At 46.0% G+C, this 21,313-nt stretch overlaps 1 protein-coding gene across 1 annotated transcript in view; it reads right to left on the bottom strand.

Annotated features, from left to right (window-relative positions):
- Positions 1-3,339: 3,339 nt before the first annotated feature.
- Positions 3,340-21,313, bottom strand: part of Slc25a43 (solute carrier family 25 member 43) — a 42,347-nt gene continuing 24,373 nt past the window's right edge. The window contains exons 4-5 of the mRNA XM_004645693.2: positions 4,365-4,499; positions 3,340-3,844 (exon numbers count right to left, since the gene is read on the bottom strand). Coding sequence (XP_004645750.1) covers positions 3,644-3,844; positions 4,365-4,499 — 336 coding nt within the window. The 3' untranslated portion in view covers positions 3,340-3,643. The remainder of the gene's footprint in view (positions 3,845-4,364; positions 4,500-21,313) is intronic.

Genomic DNA, 21,313 nt, shown 5'->3' with positions numbered 1-21,313 from the left:
TTAATTCAAATTAAAAGCCAAAAACATATCCTTCACTCCTTTCCATCCTTATTGACACCCTGCCAGTCCAAGCCAGCATTACTTGCTTGAACTCCTGAAATCACCACTTGAGTTCTGCTTTGTCTTCAGACAAGGTCTTGCTGTCTGCAGTGCCTAGCAGGTGTTGAATAAATGCACAAACCTCGCCTTCCCACTCAGCCCCAGGCACACTTCACTTACTCCTGTCTCTCACACCGCTTTTGTCGTCTTCATCCTTCAGTGTTGTCTTGCCTGTTCTTGACCGATCAGTATCCCTCACCTCCTTTAAAACTTCAAGGTGGGGGCCGGGGAGATGGCTCAGTGGAATAAGTGCTTCCCTGGCAAGCGCAAGGGCCTGAGTTCAATCCCCAGATCCACCAAAAAATAAAAAAAAATAAAACTTCAAAGCTCAGTACCTCCCAAGAGCCCCTGCTTACTACAACAGCTCCTCCTGTGTCAGGCCCTTCAGTCATTTATTTAGTTTAGTAAGTGTCTACAGTATTAAGCTCCTTGACAGTCTCGCAACAATTGACACTATACGTCAGGCCTTTGCTTATGTTTGCTTTACAATTATAGCCATTTCACCTTAAGACTGTAAGTTACTGCTGGGTCAATATTGCACCATATTTTATAAGCCTGCTGAAGCGATTAGTCGTGTGTGTGCACACTGGTGGCCATAAAACAGAAAGGCAGAACACTCCCTGGTAATCTCCAAGAAAATAAAAGTGGCTGGAAGTTCATGTTAGGAACAGAACTAGAGTTTGACAGGTGTTCAGACAGAAAAATGAGGCCTATACTCTCTCCCCTTTTAATTTCTTAAAAAATCAAAACCAGAGTGCAGAAAACATTCCTGGGACAAGTAGCAAGAGTTTAGCTATTTTTTGTTTTTGTTTTACTGAGACAGTGTCTCACTAGGCAGTTCAGGCTGGCCTCAAACTCATGGTGACCCTCCTGCCTCAGTATCCCGAGTGCTAGGATTACAAGCGTGAGCCACCACATCCAGCTTGGTTATAGCTATTTCATACAGAAGAATACTGTACACAGAAGATATACTACAATGTACATAACTTGGGTTTGGGATTTTAGATTTTTTTTTTTTCGGAACCGGGGATTAAACTCAGACCCTTGTGCTTGCCAGGCAAACACTTATTCTACTGAGCCATCTCCCTGGCCCCCAGGATTTTAGATTTTGTACAAAAACTATTATTGAAACTTTCAGAGATTGGGTGTGGTAGTGTGCACCTGTAATCCCAGCACTTGGGAAGCTGTAAATAAGAGAACCACTATGAGTCCGATCTAGTAGTGAGACCCTGAACACCCTGTAGACCCTTCCTTACAAAAAAAAAAACAAAAACAAACAAACAAAAACAATTTGAGAACCTTTGCAAAGTTGTTTGCTTCAAGCAAAACTTAAAAAGTAACAAATATGAACAATTCATTCTCTCAGAGGTAAGCACTTGCTGCCTTCCCAACTCAGATGAGTTTTTCATGTTTGAGCCATAGATGAGATTTTCATGTTTGTCTGCTAAATGCCATTACTGGTAAAACTCATTCTTCCACAGAAGTTGAAAAGTGAGTTTCTTGGGTGCATTTAAGCAAGACAAAGTAGAGACTGGGCGTGGTGGCATGCCCCTGTAATCCCAGCTCTTGGGAGGCTGTAAACAGGCAGATAACTACGAGTCTGATCTAGTAGTGAGACCCTGAACACCCTTCCCTAAAATACTATATATATATATATGACAAAGTTCTCCCATCCAAGTACTAACCAGGTCTGACTCTGCTTAGCTTTCGAGATCAGATCAGCACGTTCAGGGTGATATGGCCGTAGACAAAAGAAGACAAAGTTCTAAGAGTTTAAAGATTTTTTTTGGGGGGTGGGGTGGGGAGATGGCTCAGTCCTGAGTTCAATCGCCAGTTCTGCCAACAAAAAAAAATTTTTTCGGGGGGGGGCCTGGGGAGATGGCGCAGTAGAATAAGCACTTCCCTGGCAAACACAAGGGCCCGAGTTCAATCCCCAGTTCTGCCAAAAAAAAACAAACCAAAACAAAACAAAACAAAAGAAGATTTTGGGGGCTGGGGAAATAGCTCAGTAGGGTAAGTGCTTGCCTTACAAGTGCAGGGTCCTGAGTTCAATCCCTAATACCGCAAAAAATTTTTTAAAATAAAGATTTTGGTCAGTTAGGTATTTAACTGTAGTTTTATAATTCTGATTAGTAATGAGTGACCAGCACAATATTTTTTCTTTGGAAAATAAATTTAATAGGAAAATACTTTCAACATACTGAAAACCTGAGTGTATATGTATGAGTGCAGGAGAGATGTATATGTATGAATGGAAACAATGCTACACATGAATGCATTTTAAGTATACAGATGTTATTTGAAATGTACAGTTATAAATTTTACATGGAATTTCTAAGGCAGAGCAATCTTAAAATTTGATTTTTTAAAAAACCCCACTACACATAGGTTAAAGTGTTTTTATTCTCTACATTTTACAGGGATATGTGTGTCAAACATTCTATTTGATCCTTTCTAGGCAACTGGGACATCTTGTGAGAAAAACTCAAGATGAATAATTAATTTATTTTCAGGGTAGGCTTGAAAAGCAAGTAAACAAGGCCAAGAATTCTGGCTGCGGGAGCTGCACACGACTTTGACTAGAAGATGGTCTGGAGGGGACAGTTAAGCAAGCCTAGTAAGGACTGCCTTCTTAAAACAAGTGTCTAAGCCAGGGATGCTTCATATTTCAATAAGAAGGATGGCTCTACTGAAAGAAGCAATCAACTCTAAAGCTTCTCTGTTGATCCGGTTTCCGGTAATGCCTAATCTCCGCTGTGGTATGTGCGCTCACAAGTGAGCAGAGGTTATGAGTTTAAGGATGACATACAGGGAGGCCACGGATCAGACTAGGGGAAGCTACTCTGTGGAAGCCTTATGCTGTCAGTGACCCTGTGCCTGCGGCTGAACCGTGGACACGGTCTCTGCTCTGCCACTTCAACTCCTTGTTTCTTTGTGGTTTCAAAGGAATGCCCTTGCTAAGTGCCATGTTTCTCTTCTCAGGGTAAATTGCACATATTATTGTTAGGCTTTTTTTATAAAATCTGGCTGGAAGGAGCCAGGCATGGTGGGGCATGCATAATCCCAGCCCTTTGGGAGGCTGCGGCAGGATGACCATAGGTTCAAGTCCAGCCTTGGCAATTCCGCGTTGGCAACTTAGTGAAACCCTTTCTCAAAATAAAAACCAAAATCCAAAACCCAAAAAGGGCTTTACACACAAAGTTTTGGGTTTTTTTGTTTTTTTTTTTTGCAGAACCGGGGACTGAACTCAGGCCCTTGTGCTTGCCAGGCAAGCACTTATACTACTGAGCCATCTCCCTGGCCCTACACCCAAAGTTTGATGGGAGTGCTACTGTGACGGGTGGTGCTGGGAAGCCCGTTCGCGGTGCAGGTGTTCATGGGGACACCACGGTGGGCTCTGAGGTGTGGAGGGCCAAGGCATCTCACTTCCAAGAACAGCAGCCGGGAGAACCCTCTCACTCTTCCTCCATGCACCAGCATGAGGTCACTTTCCTCTGTGACTGCAGCATGCCCCTAGCTGGTGCACATCTAGTTCTGTTCATTTTTACAAAGTTGGTTTTTTAGAATTCAGTTTTCTAGTTCTGAAGAACTTCTTTAATTCCCTTAATTCCTGGGGCTTCAAGCTCTGATCTACCCCTGGGGTCAATTTGTAGCTCAGAGGAGACACAATGTATCCATTTTGGTAAAGACATATTCTCTTGCAGAACTCAAAGGTGCTGAACATAACTCCAAAGTATGGAATGATCTGTTAAACACAAAATAAATGTTATTTTCAATTCTTAGGAGGAAAATGTCAACATTGTCTACAACCTGGGTGGGTCAGAATACACTGAGATAACCATGGAGGGCAACACAACCTGGGAATTCTCTTTGGAATCAGGGACGGTGGCAGAGGAAGGCTACTATGGGGTGGGTAGAGGGAGAGGGATGGTAGAGCGCCAGAAGGGCCTGGGCTGGGCAAATGGTGGGCCTGGACTGGTGTACACACTGGCGACTCGACACTGCCTGCTAATGCAGGTTGGCTGTGCCTGGTATCAAGGACACGACAGCGAGTGCTAGGCTTGCCAGCATTCACCCTTTGCTCATGGAACTCCATGTTAGGAACCTCCAGGTTAGATGCTTAGCTCTTGTAGGGTGGGGCTGATAGCTGGTCTGCCTCAGTGGCCTTGTGCTAGCCTCGGTGCTAAGGGCTATTTCCATGGGGGCACAAAGGAAAGGGCAGAACTGGCAGACACAGAGAAGCAATAGACAGACCACCCCCTCACCTTCAGTAAGTTGGCTGTCAGTCCACTCCAGAGCCCCAGGACCCCCTGAGCCTTCACGATCTGCCGGAAACAGTCCACTGCGCCTGAGAAATGGACATCGATACCTCCACAGTGGGGAAGGTAGGGGCTCTGAGCCTGGCGGGAAATAGAAGGTGGATGGAATGATTTCAGCATTAGGAAATAAATGGTCAGTACCCAGTGTCAAGCCCATACTCAGGATGCTATCCTCTCGTGTAAGATAAAATGGCAAAGAATGGCTGCCATAGTTTTCTTCTTGGCCCACAGGCTTACAATGAACATCAATGTGCAATAAAACCATGGTGCCCTCTTCATGTATGTGTGGTTTATTCTGTCAGGAAGGGCAGGCATTCAGGAGATGTGGGGCAGGGAGATAGCTCAGTGGAATAAGTGCTTTTGTGGCAAGCACAAGGTCCTGAGTTCAATCCCTGGTACCACCAAAGGAGAAAGAAAGAAAGAAAGAAAGAAAGAAAGAAAGAAAGAAAGAAAGAGAAAAGAAAAGAAAAAAGAAAAGAAAAGAAAGACAGACAGAAAGAAAGACAGACAGGAAATCTGATTCTGTATTTACATTCGATTCCAGCTTATGCCCTCTATGTGTAATAATACTCCCAAGCCCTTAACTAATCTTAGTGCCCCCCCTGCCTTTGCCTTAACTACTTCCTCCACTGGAAGTTACTACAGTAGTGGGGGCTGCTTATCCCTGCAGCACGGATGTCACCAGTGGGAAGCATAGCAATGGTGACATTTTTCTAGCTCCTGTTGCTGTTCCCAGACCCTGCCTCCTTCACTCCTATGCCAAAAGCACTCACCTGGGGCTCAAGGCATTTGTTCATACTTGTCCTGCTACAGCTACTGACTCCTGGCCCCTCTTCCACACTCACTGAAGCCTGTGACACCTGGTGGCTCATTCTTGCCCAGCCTCATCCTCCTCTTAGGGAACACTGAAGATAAGCCATGCCATCCCAGCAGCTGCTCTTCAACTTCAGTGATCCTCACTATTAAGCCACTTTCAGCTAGTCTGTGGACCTCACTCCCACCCCCAAAATATCCTGACTGAACCACATTATCATCAGAAGGCTCTATGTCTGAATATAATTTTTTTCCATTAGAAAGGAAATTCTGGGTTGGGTACATAGCTCAGTGGTTTAAATGCCTGCCTGACAAGCATAAGGTCCTGAGTTCAATCCCTGGCAGTATATGCCATGCTGGCCCCAGAACTGGGCATGGTGGCACATGCCTATAATCCCAGCGCTGGGGAGGCTGAGACAGGAAGATCACTATGAGTCTGAGCTACATAGCAAGACCATGTACCAAATGAATAAATAAATAAAAGAAGTTCTATGATCAGACAAAATGACTTTTCAGTACGCCATCTCTCTATAAAACCAACACTACTTGTCCACTACGAGGGGTGATCCCCTTCCAGCTGGCTTGTGGCAGTGGTGCTCGGCTTGCCTCAGGCTGTGCACGTGCAATAGCGTGGCTGATTCTTAAATGTCTACAGCAGTCTGTGGCAATGGAACAAGGATCTGCCATGTGGGGGAGGCACTGAGTAATAGTAACAGGAGCACAACCTTGCAGTTGGGCAGGTCAAGCTCTAGGCTGGCCTTCCTTGCTCACTGGCCATGTGACCCTAGGCAATTTACATAATCTTCTTGAGCTTTAGTTTCCTTAGTAAGAAAATGGGAATAATACCCATGTCAGAGGACTGTTGCGAAAGCTCAATGTAAAGCATTTAGCATGTCAGCTATGCAGTAGGATTATACCGAAGAGCTAGGATTGCTACTCATTACTAGTATGTGTGAGACCAGGAGACAGAGGGACAGCAGGCAGTCCTGGGTCTGAGTAAACTGAGACAAACCCTGGGAAGTTGGAGTGTGAGTCAAGTCTGCCCTTCTGATGTCAGAGGTCTAGCAAAAGTGGCCAGAGGTTTCATTTTTGTGTGTCCAACAACACCGCCCACTGTTATGGTTTCTGTCTAGTTGTCCCCCACAAAGCCTCATGCAGTCAGGAGTCCACATTTAGAGTCTGCAATTAACTCATGATCCAATGCTGGGATTATGGGTGTGAGTGCTGTACCCAGCCTGGGACAGATAGCCTGACTGCAGCATAAGGAGAGAAGCTTGCCTTCTGCCTCTGCCACTGCTGCCTCTGCTCTTCTCTTTTTGCTCTTGCTATTTTGCTGTTTTCCACTGCCATGAACTGCTACCCTCTGCCATGTGCTACTCTGCCTTGGAGCCAGCTGAGTATGGACTGAAACCTCTACAAACCATGAGCTAAATAAACCTTTCCTCCCTTCATTTTGGGTGTCAAGGTATTTTGTCCCAGCAACAAGAGAAAAGTAATTAAGACACCCACCAAAGTCTGTATGTACCTAAACCTTGAGCTTATGTGCTGCGGTGGCACCCTTCCTTAGAATCTCTCTTGGCCAGCAGGAGCTTTTCTTTATTTTCCCTAATAAACTATACCTGGTTTGTTCCCCAGTGCTGTGTCTACTGACTTCATTCTCTGCCATCTTTTGGACAAGAGCACATGGGGGAGAAAGTCTGTAACAGGCTGAAAGGATTCTGTCATTCCACTCCCTTGCTGTACCTACTAGCGTCCCTCAGGCCCACTTCTCCAGTCTCACACATCAGATTCTGCTGACCCGTGTCCTCATCTATCCAGCTGGTTCACTCTGAATTTGTATTGGTCACTCCTTTAGAGAACATTAACCCCTTTTGTCACTTGCCCACTCCTTTATCCCAAGGGGATGAGAGCTCCACTGGCCTCCTCTTTCTTCTTCGTTTGTGCAGCTCATTTTTCTGTCGCTACCCTCAAAATGCTCAAAATCAATATACCGTCTCTAACACTGACGCTACTTGTGTGCTATGCCCTTACAGATAGCTTTCAGGAGCAGGGCTTGTCCTCTGGCTGATCACCACCCAACAAACTCCCTCCCACACTGCTGCTGCTGAGTACACAGACACAGACGGGGACAGTGGAGGCTTTACGGCCTCTGAGCCTGGCTGCCCGTGAAGCACTCTTCCCTCTTCCTCACAGCACTCCTCCCCTGTGCCCATTTCCTCCACTCGAGGTGGCTGACTGCCCACCTCGTCCAGGGAGAAACCAAACATTACACAGGAGCTCAACTTTCTTTTCTTTCAGTGGTACTAGGGATTGCATCCATGGAGCATTGAGCTATATCCATGGATATAGCATTTTAATTTTTATTTTGAGGTAGACGAAGTTACCCAGGTGGGACTCCAACTTGTTCTCATCCTGACTCAGCCTTTTTGTTTGTTTGTTTTCAGAACTGGGGACTGAACTCAGGCCCTTGTGCTTGCCAGGGTAGCACTTATTCTACTGAGCCATCTCCCCGGCCTCCTGACTCAGCCTTTTCAGTAGCTGGGATTATAGGTCTGCTCCATCATCTGAACCAGGGTCTCCATCTTGCTTCTTGTCACAAAAGTCTTTCCTGGGGCTGAGGAGATGGCTCAGTGCAATAAGTGCTTTCCTGGCAAGTACAAGGGCCTGAGTTCAATCCCTGGTTCCACAAAAAAAAAAAAAAAGTCTTTCCTTCCCAGAGGTTTTCTGGGTCTCACACCTTTGAATTTTTCGGGCGCCTTTCCCCTTGAGCAAATAAATTCAAGTCCCCCCCAACTCCATCAATCCCAACCATGTTCTTGAGATACTGCACATTACCTCATTCCCAAATTAACACATCGTCCCTTGTTTGGGCCTAGAGCTTTAGGAGTTTGAATACTTATATACATTTGGGAGATCACCACAAGGAGGACATGGAATTGTTCTGTGGGCCCCCAAATTTTCACATGGTGCTCTTCTGCAGTCAAGGCCTTCCCCATTTTCACCTCAGAAAACTACTAATCTGTTCTCCTTCCCTGTAGTTTTGCCTTGCAAGAATATCACACAAAGGGAAGCATAACCTTTTGAGACTGGCTTCTCTCTCAGCTTAATCCCTTTGAGATTTATCCATGTTGTGCTCATTTAGAGTTCGCTTGTCCTCATTGCTGAGTACAAATCGATTTCATGGCTATTGCACATTTTACCCCTTCACCTGTGGATGGACATCTCATTCCTCTTTCATCTGTGCCTCTTGGAACAGTTGCCTCAGGCTGATTCTACCTCCTTACTTCACACTCAGTGCTCTACTCTAGCAACTGCCTCCATTTCCCCACTTAATGGAATCTGGCCAGGTCTGTATCTTTTCCTTGCATTTATTTTCTTATTTAGGTGTTTTTTTTGTGTGTGCAGGGTCTCACCACACAGCCCAGACTCATAGTGATCCTCCTGATTTCTGCCTCCCTAGTGTTGGGCTTACAGGTGTGCACCACCATGCCCGGACTCCATCAGGGCTCAGCCCACCCGGGGGCAGGTCTGGAGTGGCATGCCGGAGCCAGGGATCAAACCCTGGCCCCTGCGCTTACCTAAGCAAGCACTTAGTCTGCTGAGTTATACTGCTGGCCCTCTTGCTTTCATGTTCTCTCTCTCTCTCTCTCTCTCTTTTTTTTTGCGGAACTGGGGAGGTGTTCTGGGAGGAATTCAGGCTCTTGCGCTTTCCAAGGAAGTGCTTATTCTACTGAGCCATCTGCCTGGCCCCTTTTTATTTTCTCTAGACTCACCATTATTTAATACTTGGTATGACTTATTTTTTTCAAAGTTGTCTTTTTCTTTACCCAACTAGAATTTCAACTCTATGGAAACACAGAGATTTTTATCTGTTTGGTCATCACTGTATCCTTAGCACCCTTAGTCAATATCCAACACAGTTTTTTTTTTTTTAATTTTTTTTTTCCAACACAGTTTTGAATAAACACAATATATCAAACAGAGTGACCTCCAAATCTATCAAATGGATATTTTTGGGCCATTTTCTTACTGTATTTTTGGGCAGTATTAGGGACTGATAACCAGCAACTCTTGTCTTCCTAAATTCCTATCTCCATTCTGGCAAATTCTACCACAGCTATGGCTTTTTATTTATTTATTTATTTATTTATTTATTTGTTTGTTTGAGAGAGAGAGAGAGAGAGAGAGAGAGTGTGTGGTGTGTGTGTGTGGCCAGCTCAGCCCACCAGGGGGCGAGGCTGGCTGGCATGTGGTGCTGGGGGATTGAACCTCGGTCCCCGATGCTTTGCTAAGCTTGTTCTAAGTAGGTGCTTTAGACCACTGAGCCATCTCTCCAGCCCCACAGCTATGGCTTTAAGCACCACCTAAAGGCAAATGGCTCCTAAATCTATCTTTAGTCCTATAAGCCTAGTGCTGGGTTTACAGGCACACACCGTCACACTGACTGTGTGGAGCTCCAAAACCCACTACCCAACTGCCTACTGGACTACTACCTCGATCTGGATCATTCATAGAAATAGTTGACACACCTAGAACCCATCACTGACTTTCTCCTTTTGTGGTTAAATATATTTTCTTTCTTACTTCTTTTTCTTTGTGGTATTTGGGTGGAACCCAGGACCTCAGACATGCTAAAAAATGATGTACCATTGAGGTACACATTCAGCCCCTTTTTATTTCTATTCTCAGCAAATAGCTCTACCATTCAACCAGATGCCCCAAGCTAGAAGTCTGAAATCTCTTCAATTCACCATCCTTACTGCCCTATCCAATCAATTAGCAAGTCCTACCCACTCTATATTCTAAATATAGTATTTCTCAGACCCATCTGCTTCTCTATATCCTCGCTGCTGTCTCCTTAGTGCATGCCTCTATCATCTCATGCATATATTACTGCAGTTGCCTCTTATTGTCCTCCTGGGCCTATTCTTGTCCTTTCCAATTCCTCCTTCACACTGCAGCCAGAATGTTAGGTCACGGTTTCAGTTCGTCTACTGCCTCTTTCACTGACTTTCTGTTCACGTCCATATGCTGGCCACTCCACACAAAAACAGGAGGCCCTCTTTTCTCTTATGGTCGCGGTGGTTGAATCCAGGGTCGTTAACCCAGTCCCTAGCCCTTTTAAAATTCTGAGACAGGGTCTCTTAAGTCATTAAGTTGCTCAGACTGGGCTGGAACTTGTGATACTGCTTCAGCTTTCCAGAGTGGTAGCTCCAAGGAGATGGGGGCAGGGAGTTTGTTTGATGTTGCCACAAATCACCATCTCACTGTGTCCAGGGGCCTTGATAGTAAGGAAGTGAGGGGACAGGGAATACCATGGAACAATATCCCTCCCTCCTGTGGAAAGGAAACTGGACCGTGTCCTCCTGTGCCAGTACCTGCATGCTCTATCCATTCACCCGTGTTGAGGAGAGGAATCCTTTAAGCTGGACTTCTGTGTCCCTTGTAACAGGTCTTTTTTTTTTTTTTTTGGTAGTACTAGGAATTGAACCTAGGGTCTTTCCACTGAGCTATATCCCTGTCCCTTTTCATTTTTAAATTTTGAGACAAGGTGTTTTTTTTTTTAAATTAATTTTATTGAGCCAAGGTCTTGCTAATTGTAATGGTTTCTTTCTAGACATCCCCCAAAGCCTCATGCACTCACAGGTGGGGCTTTTGGAAGCTGAGTGGATCGTGAGGCAGGATAGTCATCAGTGGACTCGTGCACTGATGGCTTCGAGCTAAGCATGGTGCTGGGAGCCATAGTGTGGCCAGAGGAGGCGGGTCAGTGGGGGTGGGCCTAGAAAGGGGGATCTTCCTTCCTGGCTCCAACCTTGACTGTATCTCTCTTGTGGATTCCATGTCGTGAGCAGCTCACCTCCGCCATGCCACTCTGCTGTGCTATCCCGCCTTATATCCAGCTGACTACAGACTGGAACATGAGCCAAAATCAACCTTTTCTTCCTGAACTTGTGGATGTTGGCTATTGCATCACAGTGACAAGAAAACGACTAAGATGCTATCTTAAGTTGCCTAGGCTAGGCTCAAACTTGCCACCCTTCTGCCTCAGCCTCACACAGTGCGGGCCCAGCTTGGGATTCTTTCTTGTTCCTTTCTGAGCCCTAGATCTTCAGGGTCTTGATTATTCTAGGTCCTGAGAATTAAGAATCCCCAAAGCACAAACTCAAATTTGAAAGGGACCTTAAATTCTCCCAGTCTAGTTACTTTATTTCACAGATGAAAACCCATGACCTTTAGAAGAAGCACCTAGGGGGCTGGGGAGATGGCTCAGTGAAATAAGCACTTCCCTGGCAAGCACAAGGGCCTGAGTTCAACCCCCAGCTGGGGGGGGGGAAGCACCTAAGCTGCTGCAATCAGCACTGGGGATCCTGTCCCTCAGTAACTCCCTGACCTTGGCTTCCGACTCCAAGGCTTAAACTACCGCAGGCAGCTGAGTTAGATAGAACTGTTACAGGCAGTCAGGGCCAGGACCTCAAGGAGACAGAGTGTGGAAGACTACTATGCAACTTTGGGAGAGACAGACCCCTGCTGTGGGCGGATCTCAAGACAAAAGAGTAAACAAATGCAACCACATACCTCCCTAAAGATAGGCATCAAGGATTGATATTCTAAATGAGTCTCTCACCTTAAGGATGCCTGCAAGTCGTTAACCCAGCCCCCTACCGGAAAAGCCCCGGTTCTGTATTCATGCCTGCTTGCTACAGGACTCGCTTCCCCATTGGGTCCTGGATTTAATCAATTTTACCTGAGCAATGGTGCTTGTAATCTCATTGGTTAACCATAGTTTTGTGCACCTGATGCCCACCTAAGCGAGTTCCCAAGTTCTCCACCTTAGACTCATCTCACCTCATGGTTTTATTCTATAAAAATCCCTGGAAGACAGCTTCAGGGGCAACCCGCCCAGGTCCCCTTTCTCTCGGACAGCTTTCTTTCCCCAAACATATTCTGCTCTTAGCCTCCACTGTTCCTAAAATTCATTCTTCAGTTTTAGAGAACACAAACTCAGCCTAGGTGTCTTTTTTTTTCCAGCCTAGGTACCTTTGAGGTTGGGGGTTTCATTCTCCTAAGTCTGCACTACAACCTATGCCGCAACAGATAGCTACAGAACACGTGTCCTTGCAGGCCAGCCCACCCCACTTCCTGGTGCCGCACAGCCCTGGCAGGGATAGTGAGCGCCTTGCTTAAGTCAGACCGCAGCTTCTCTTGTAACTCCCCCCCATTAAGAGGACATTTAATAGACCAGACAATAAAATATCACTAACTCCAATTCGTGGGTGCATGTAGGGGGGAGTCAGCTGGAATTAGTAAAGTCTGATTCTCTTTTATTATATATGGCTGGAGCTAGACTGACGACAATCCAGTGGAGAAACTTCCAAGGCCTACTCTGAGGCATAGCCTAGCGGCTCACAGAAGCCTCCACAGGCACCAACATTCTCTCTGCACATGGGCTTTGTTTTGTTGTTTTTGGTGGAACCAGGGATTGAACTCAGGCCATTGTGCTTGCCAGGAAAGCATTTATTCCGCTGAGCCATCTCCCCAGCCCCTGCACATGGGCTTTAGCACCACAAAAACCTGCATTTGAATTCCTGTCTCTTCCACTTGCCAGCTATTTGATCTTAAGTAAGCTCCTTACCTTCTCTGGGCTTCCATTTCCTTATTTCAGAAATGGAGATAATAATACCTATCTCTTGCTGTGTAAATTGATTGTGACAATGGAGCCCACCAGGAACTCTGTAAGTGTTGAGTGAAGGGCTGGGATGTGGCTCAGTGGTACAGCACTCATCTAAGATGTGTGAGGCTCTGAGTTCTACCCCAAGCACTAAAAAAAAAAAAAGAAAAGAAAAGAAAAAAGAAAACAAAGTGCTCATTGATGCTGTTCATTAGTGTTGTAAACAGATATTTTAGTAGGCTTTCAAAGTAGCTTCTTTTGGTGAATTCAAATATTCCCACAGTCATGCTGTTTGTGATTAACTTGTTTGCTAAGCCCTGGGCTGTGGGAATTTTAAGTTAGAAATGTGGAAATTAATGAGGTTTCATAGTTCTTTATGGTTTATTAATGACTCATACATTTTCTTATTAATCTAGCTTGAAGGATCAAGCGAATACTCTGCAGTAATTTTAAAAGAGCAGATCCTTTTATTCATCTGCTTATAATATTTTAATGGCTTATATCCAACTTTGAGTGAAATCTAAATTTCTTACCAGAGCCTACAAGCTACAGTGCCAACGTGGAGGTAAATGTAGAGCAACTGGTTCCTTAGGGGAACTAAAACTCAGACTTGTGATATTTTCCAATTTCAGTGATGTAAATTCTCCCACCAGGGCTGACTTCAGGCTAATAAATGTGAGGTCTAACAGCTCCCCAATTTCCTTAAATTCACCAATCAGGTCCTTTGAGCCACTGGGAACTGGCTGTCACGTATTACCTGTAGGCTATAGGGCCGTACATAAATGTGCCCTGTCTTCCCTCATCCCTTGCTTTCTTTCAGAACTAGGAAATTAACACAGAGGCACTCTACCACTAGGTTACATCTCCTGCCCCTTTATATTTGAGGCAGGGCCTTGTTCAGTTGCTCAGGCTGGCCCAGAACTTGCCAATTTCTTGCCTAACCCCTGCGAGTAGCTGGGATTATAGGCATGTATCACCCTTAGCTTGAATAGATGTTTTTCCTGATATTGGGTTTGAACCCAGAGATGCTCTACCACTGAGGTATATCCTAGCCCTTTCAATTTTAAGGAGGTTTTTTTTTTTCCTGGTGACTTCCAGGTGCCTTAAAGGCAGGTCTGGTGCAGCTTCTGGAGCTGGGAATCCAATAGCCATATTATGCGCGTGACTGAATTTGCCCAATGGGTGTTTTAAACAACTGAGCTAACTGGCAAAGCCCTGCAGCCCTTTCAATTTTAACAGATTTTTATTTTGAGACATGATCTTAACTAAGTTGCCCAGGTAGGACTTGAACTTGTGATCCTCCTGCATCAGCCTCCCTCAGTTCTGGGATTACAGGTATGCAGCACCACACCAGCTTGAGTGGATTCTTTACATAAAGACCAGAACTTGTGGGTGAGTATAAATGCCCTCAGAAATGCAGTATGAAATGGCTATCTACAGCACGAAGGCAAGCATATATTACTAGTCACCCCCAAAGGATGAAGGAATGATGAGATGAAATACTAGTGCTTGTCAACCATCAGCTGTATATTAAACCAACCAAGGAAGCTTTTACAAACCACCAATGACTGGGGGAGGCCCTAGAGGTTGCAATTCAACTGACTGAGCCTTGGTACGAGCGCGAGGTGGTTCTGCTGTGCAGCCGGGGCGGAACCCACTGGTGTGTGCCTTCCTCAGCACAGGCGGCTCAGGGCTCAGAGTCCTTCGACCTGCTGACCACACTGAGTGCCCAGGGACGGCATGCACTGCCTGCAATCATGCACTAGACCATGGCCTTCCAAAAGCGCCTTTACCTGTGTGCACCCCTACTTCTTCATCTATAAAAGGGGGTAATATTAACACCTATCGTGGAGAGCCGTCCATATTAACTGATTTAAGGGGGGCCAGGGAGATGGCTCAGTAGGATAAGCACTTGACTGGCAAGGGATAGGGCCTGAGTTCAATCCCCGGTTCCGCAAAAAAAAAAAAAAAGTATTACATATTAAATGATTTAATGCAGAGTGCTGAAAACTGCATTTGATGAAGGGTGAACATTAAATAAGTAACTACTACCGTGACTGGCGTTATGGTTTTTCTATACTTGGAGAAGCAAGGAGTATGCTAAAGACCGAACCAACCTGTTAGACAGGAATGACAGACTGCACTGGCCCAAACTATTGTACTAGTAAAGAGAAACAATATGCCAGAATGGGGTTGGGGAGATGGCTCAGTGGAATAAGCCTCCCCCTATACAAAGCCAGGCAACTAGCCAAGCTATGAACTGTAGCTGTCTGGTTCAGATCCACAGCTCTCTGGGGATTATAGCTTGTGTCTAGATGTCACCTCAAAACTCATGCAGTCAGAGACAGGGCTTTTTCAGAGGCAGCTGCATCTAGACAGTGCGATCCTGGGATTAATGTTGTGTGATCACTAAATCAGTCCATGATTGGTTTGGCACAGGTGGAATGTAAAAGGGGCAGAGAAACGCTGCTAGGATCCCCTGCTTGCTTGGCTGCCTTCTGCCTGCCATGAACTATCTCCCCTTCTTGATGTCTGTCTGTCAAGCCACCCTGCCTTGGAGCCAGCCAATTATGGAGTGAAACCTCTACAAACTGTGAGGTAAATACGCCTTGCCGCCTTCACCGTTAGATGCCCAGTATTTTGTCTCAGCAAAGAAAAAAGTAACTAAGAGAGATGGCTCAGCGGATTAAGTGACAGGGCCAGGGTTCAATCCCTGACACCACATGCCACGATGGCCCCACCCCTGGGGCACACTGAGCTGGCAACTGAGTCCAGGAGTGGTGGCACACATTTGTAATCCCAGCACTGAGGAGGCTGAAAACAGGAGTACCACTATGAGTATGAGTCCAAGCTGCACAAAATACAAAACACAAAGAAAAAAAAAAAAGAAAGAAAAAGAAAAAAAGTAACTAGGACCGTGGGAGCACATTGCATTCTGCAGGATGACGCTACCTAGGGAAACTAGGGAGCCAGGCTCTGCTACTACCTGTATGACCTTGGCCAAGCCATACACCTCTCTGGGCCTTGGTCTCCTCACTTGTCAAGCGAGGAGAGTGAACGCAGATGACCTCAAATACCCTTTCCAGTGCGCACAATCCTTGCTTCTGGCCTGATGCCATGACCCTTCCTGCCTCTAGGACTTCACCTTGCCATTTCCTCTACCTCAAAAAGCCTTTCTTACTGATCAGAATAAACAGCTCTTCCTCAGGAAGCTCCAGCCCCTCAGACTAGGTCAGGAGCGTACTGACCACCTTGGTCACTCTTGGGCTTCTGCACAACATACAACATGGTTTATAATGAGAGAATTCTTTCTTTCATGTGTTCTCCCCCTGCCCTCACTACAGCCCTACCTCCCTGACTATAAATACCATTATAATTAAGAGGTTAGGTAGAATCTTTAAAAATTAGATTTTTTTTAAAAAAAGATAACCCATTTCTACAGATTCCCCATGATCAAAACAGAAACTGCATCCCCCAGCTCTGGCGCCAAGGAAGACCCAGCATTCCCTGGGCCCTCGGGCAGCCTAGGCCTGCCTAAATCCACACATGCCTGTCCATACAATGGAGCATTTTGATGTGCTTGAGGTGCTTGAGGGGGCACAGTAGCTGCCCTACCAATTTGGCCAAAATGGTGAATAAACTCATTTCCCTTTTTTTTTTTTTTTTTTTTTTTTTGGTGCAGGGTCTCACTATGCAGCTCGGACTCATAGTGATCCTCCTGTTTTCAGCCTCCCTAGTGCTGGGATTACAGGCATCATTTCCCATTTTTATGGGCTTTTCCATACTCTTGGTGGTGGGCAGGCAGACAAATCCAGGCAGCCAGCAAACCCTCCCACCCCATCATGAGGGCAGTGACTTTGTCTGTGTGACTATGGTTTTATCCTCCAAGCCTACCAACATGCCAGGCACACAGCAGACACTTAATATACATGGAAGGAAGGAAGGAACACACATTAGAAGAAAGTGAAGAATAAGTACTTCAAAGAAAAGCAGTAGGAAGTTTCTGATATAAACTTCACAGAGGCCTTTCAACAGTGGCATTGTTTTGGTTATTCATTCTTTCCACAGGTACTGAAATAATTCAACAATATTTACAAAGAGGTAAAATATACACACACTTTGGCCAAAGCAATCCTACTTTGAGGAACACATGCTGCAGATATATCTGAACACGTGTGAGATGATGTAGGTTGTAAGAGCGTTACAGCCTCACTAGTTAAGGTTTGAAAATAATCTCAATGTCTACCCATAGGGGACAAGTTAAAGAAATAAGCCATACTGGCCTGGGAGCACACAGCTCAGTGGTGAGCAGCACATGTGAGGCCCTGGATTCCACTCTCAGCAACACAACAAAACAACAAAACTTCAAACATTTGCCTTGAAATAAGATACCACACTATGGAATACTATGTTACAATCTGAACAACAGAATACTGCAGTCACAATTTAAAAATATGTAGCAACTCCATCTGGATTGACATGGTATAATCTCAGCATTTTTAGGTAACAAACTCAAGGTGCAGAAGAGAACTTGCAATGCAGGAAGAACATAAGTGTGCATGTTTATGTAGGTTTTCCATAGACCATTTTTGCAGGATACAGGCAAGACACTGGTAACAAAGTATTGCCTCATGATGGCTAAGGGACAAAGGGAGGAGAGACTTAGTTTTCAACGTGGAATACTTGGGCCAGGGAGATGGCTCAGTGGAATAAGCGCTTTCCTGGCAAGTGCAAGGGCCTGAGTCCAATCCCCAGTTGGGGGGGGGGGAGAGAGAGAGAGAGAGAGAGAGAGAGAGAGAGAGAGAGAGAGAGAGAAGCGCAAGAGAGCCAAGCGCTGGCTGTGGTGGAATGCACTTATAGTTCCAGCTAACTGGGAGGTGGAGACAATTAAGTTCAGGAGTTCAAGGTCAGGATGGGCAGCAAAGTGAATGAAGTGGGGTGGTGAGGAGAGGAAAGGGGAGAAAATAGGGCAGAAAGAGACAGACAGACAAATGAGAGATAGAGAAGAGTAAGGAAAGACAGCCTGCCAGCTGGAGCTAAGACCCTTTCAACTTGTCATTTAGAAGCAACCTTCATCTTTTGTAAACACATGGCATTCAACCTGAAGACCAAGCTGCCCATTTTACAAGCCATGTGAAGGGCAGGCTTGGTAGCAGGTTCAAATCTTTTGGAAACTGCCCAATAATCAAGTGTGTATGTGGGAAACTCCAGTCATACTGGAGTAAAATGGTCTTTCAGGGGCCGGGGAAATGGCTCAGTAGAATAAGCGCTTGCCTGGCAAGCGCAAGGGCTGGAGTTCAATCCCTGGTTCCCCCCCCAAAAGGGGGGGCTGTCTGTCTTGTGAACCACATGATCACGTTTCTCTTGAAATGACCTGGACCCCAATGCCTACAGTCAGAAAGTTGTCCTCTACAGTGGGACACTCTCATGGTGTATGTAGGTAGCTGCCCCCAACACATGTGCCACCTATCAGCCCCAGGTACCACCAGCGTGTACCTCCCATCCCCACAGCAGGCCAGGGGGTTGAGGGGCCACTGGGGATGCCTGCAGTCACTGTGGGGGAACCCGGCAAATGACAGCAGGTTAGTATTCTGCTTGGGCAGAGAGTGGAGAAACAGTAAGTTCCTGTGTGGCCATGGGGTGGGGGGCGGGGAGGCCAAGAGCCCGCAGCTGGGACTTTCCAGAGAAGGCAATTGAGATGCAAGTGAGCAGAGCAGGCTGAGGCAGGGCCAAGGCCTAGGCCAGGCTGGGAAAGCCCACCCACAGCAGTTACTGGTCAACTTTTAGAAGAGCCAACTCTGAGAGGGGCATCTTGACTAATGGTGAAATTACAGGGTAGGTAAAGAAAAAGATTTGTTAGATGACTTTTCAAAAGCCTGGGAATATACAGATTTATGCAGGACTTGTGTATGGTGGCCTCTCAGTCAATGTCTATTAAACTAACCAAAGAATAATTACCTGTCTTATCATCCCGGCTTATCACTAACTGCAGAGAAAGGGCCCGCAGAGGTTCTGTGATCCTGGCTCATTTGTGGGTGCAGAAATCAGGGGAATGTAGAAACGCTCGGCCTGGCTTTATAGACCTAACCAGTCGCTGTGTAGATTCTGGAGAGATGCTCCCAGCACAATAACGATAGCACTGATTACATGCCTTGCTCTGGATTTGCGTTAACCTAATTCAGTCTCTTCTATCTGGGGTAGGTGCAGCTCTCATCTGCGTATTGTACAGGTGAAGAAGATGAGGCTGAGACCCAAGTTCACGCAGGCATAAGGAGAAGGCTAGGCTCCAGAGCTGGGACTAGGACTCACTGACCTCCACTCATTAGGGCCTCAAGGTGAACACAGCCATCAAAAACAAGTCACTGACCCATATGTGGGGGAAAGGTGGAAATTTCAAAGTTGGCTGGAAAGCAGTGGTGGGGGTCAGCAAACAGTTTCCATATTCTCCCCAGAGCAGTAGGGGGTCATAGGAATGCTAACAGCCCTAGGCTTTGCTGGTGGGCCTCAGCTCCTTTCCGGGACCTTTTTTCTTTTCCCTGTCTCTCTTTACCCCCACTCTGGGGGAGGAAGGCAGGTGGAAGCGCTTATCTTAGCAGCTGTTACTGGTTAGATGGAATTCAAAGAAGCCTGCTGAGCACAGGGTTGCCAGGTAGACTCGCAGACCTTTACATTTTTAAAGGAATAAGCGAGCTCAGGTCATGAGAAAAGGGCAGAGTGAGTTTACCTTCAGGAATTAGGAAGACTCCTTCCTCCTTCCTGCCCTCTAGGGAGTCTTGTTTCCATGATCAACAACTGCCCTCCCTAAAGGATCTAGGGCACACTACACCTGGACAAAACAAGGGGGAAAGTTGTTCTTTTGCTTAATTTTAATCACAATTCCCTCAAAATGTGACCCTGCTTACGGGACATCCCAGCCATCTACCTGGATTTGGAAGACATCTTTTTTCCTAAGTGCCAACATAATTAATGTTGCTCACCTAGACCAAAGTTAGTCCTCCAAGTGGCCAGATCTTAAAGCAAGGTGACAGCAAAGAACTGAAACTGCAACAAAGGTGAGCTTGTCCCCCATGTTCACTCAGGGCGGGCCTCTGCACTTCCAGGCAGGTACCTAGGATCTGTCAGCAAACCAGCTCCATTCCCACTGAGAGCAGATACTTTGCCACCCCGGGGAGGCTGAGGCAGACACAGACCCTCAGCTCTGTTAGCGTCTCCGAGCAGAGCCCTGAGAGCACTTTGCCTATGGCTCACTGTGCCTCTAACTTGTGTTAACTATTCCCTGGCCAAAACCAGGATTCTGTGGTCTGAAATCCTTGATTCCCAAACTTCTCCACTGAATCAGCGACCCCATGCAATGGTCTCAGGGAGTAGGGCCACTGGGAGACGATAATGTCGCAGGAGCAGTCTTAAATGAACAGGATTAGTGGCCTGACCAGGCCCCAGGGAGCCACCTTGCCCCTTGATTTTGTGAGGACACAAGAATATGGCCTCCATAAGCTGGGAAGCAGGCCCTCACGACACTAAATCCACCTTGATTCTGGAATTCCTAGCCTCCAGAACCGTGGTAGTAGATTTCTGTTGTTTTTAAAGTATGGATGGTATTTTCTAAAATACCAGCCTGAATGGATTGTACCTATGAGTTTTTGAGCATGGGCAGTATTATTTTTCTCAGCTCCTCTTGCAGACACCACACTTCCTATTTCTCAAGGTTTCAGCTTCCTTCCTCTTCCTCCTTCATTCCCAGGTCAGTCAAGGGAACTGAAGTTAGAACGAGCCACTTCCTTGCCTGGTAAGCACAAGGGCCTGAGTTCAAGTCCTGGTTCCGCAAAAAAAAAAAAAAAAAAAAAAAGAACGAACCACTTTCTACACAGGACCAAGTCCCTGTACTCGGGGTCCATAAAAGAGCATAAGGAAGGAGAGCCCCAGGTTCAAGTCCCAGCTCTACCTTGGGGCCATGTGACTTTCTCTGTGCCTCGTTTCCTCTTCTATGAACGAGCAATAACAATAGTACTGGGCTGGTGAGATGGCTCAGTGGTCTAAAGCATCTACTTAGAACAAGCTAAGCTAAACAAAAGCACAGGGACCGCGGTTCAATCCCCAGCACCACATGCCAGCCAGCCCCGCCCCCTGGTGGGCTGAGCTGGCCACACACACACTAAATAAATAAATAAATTTAAAAAAAATAACAATAGTACTTACTTTGTAGGGGGAATAGGATTAAATGGATTAAAGAACTGCCTTACACATTGTTACCAATAAATGGTTACCATTCTATAGTTACAATTTTTTTGGACTAGCGAATGGGAATGAACCCAAAGCCTTGGTATACAGCTCTATCCTCAGCCTTTCTATTATATATATATATATATATATATATATTTTATACAAGGTCTCCCTAAATAGCTAAATGGCTAAG

The sequence above is a fragment of the Octodon degus genome, unplaced genomic scaffold, assembly GCF_000260255.1.
Source record: "Octodon degus isolate 3935 unplaced genomic scaffold, OctDeg1.0 scaffold00236, whole genome shotgun sequence".
NCBI classification, from domain to species: Eukaryota; Metazoa; Chordata; class Mammalia; order Rodentia; family Octodontidae; genus Octodon; species Octodon degus.
This window is presented reverse-complemented; position numbering and strand designations above follow the sequence as displayed.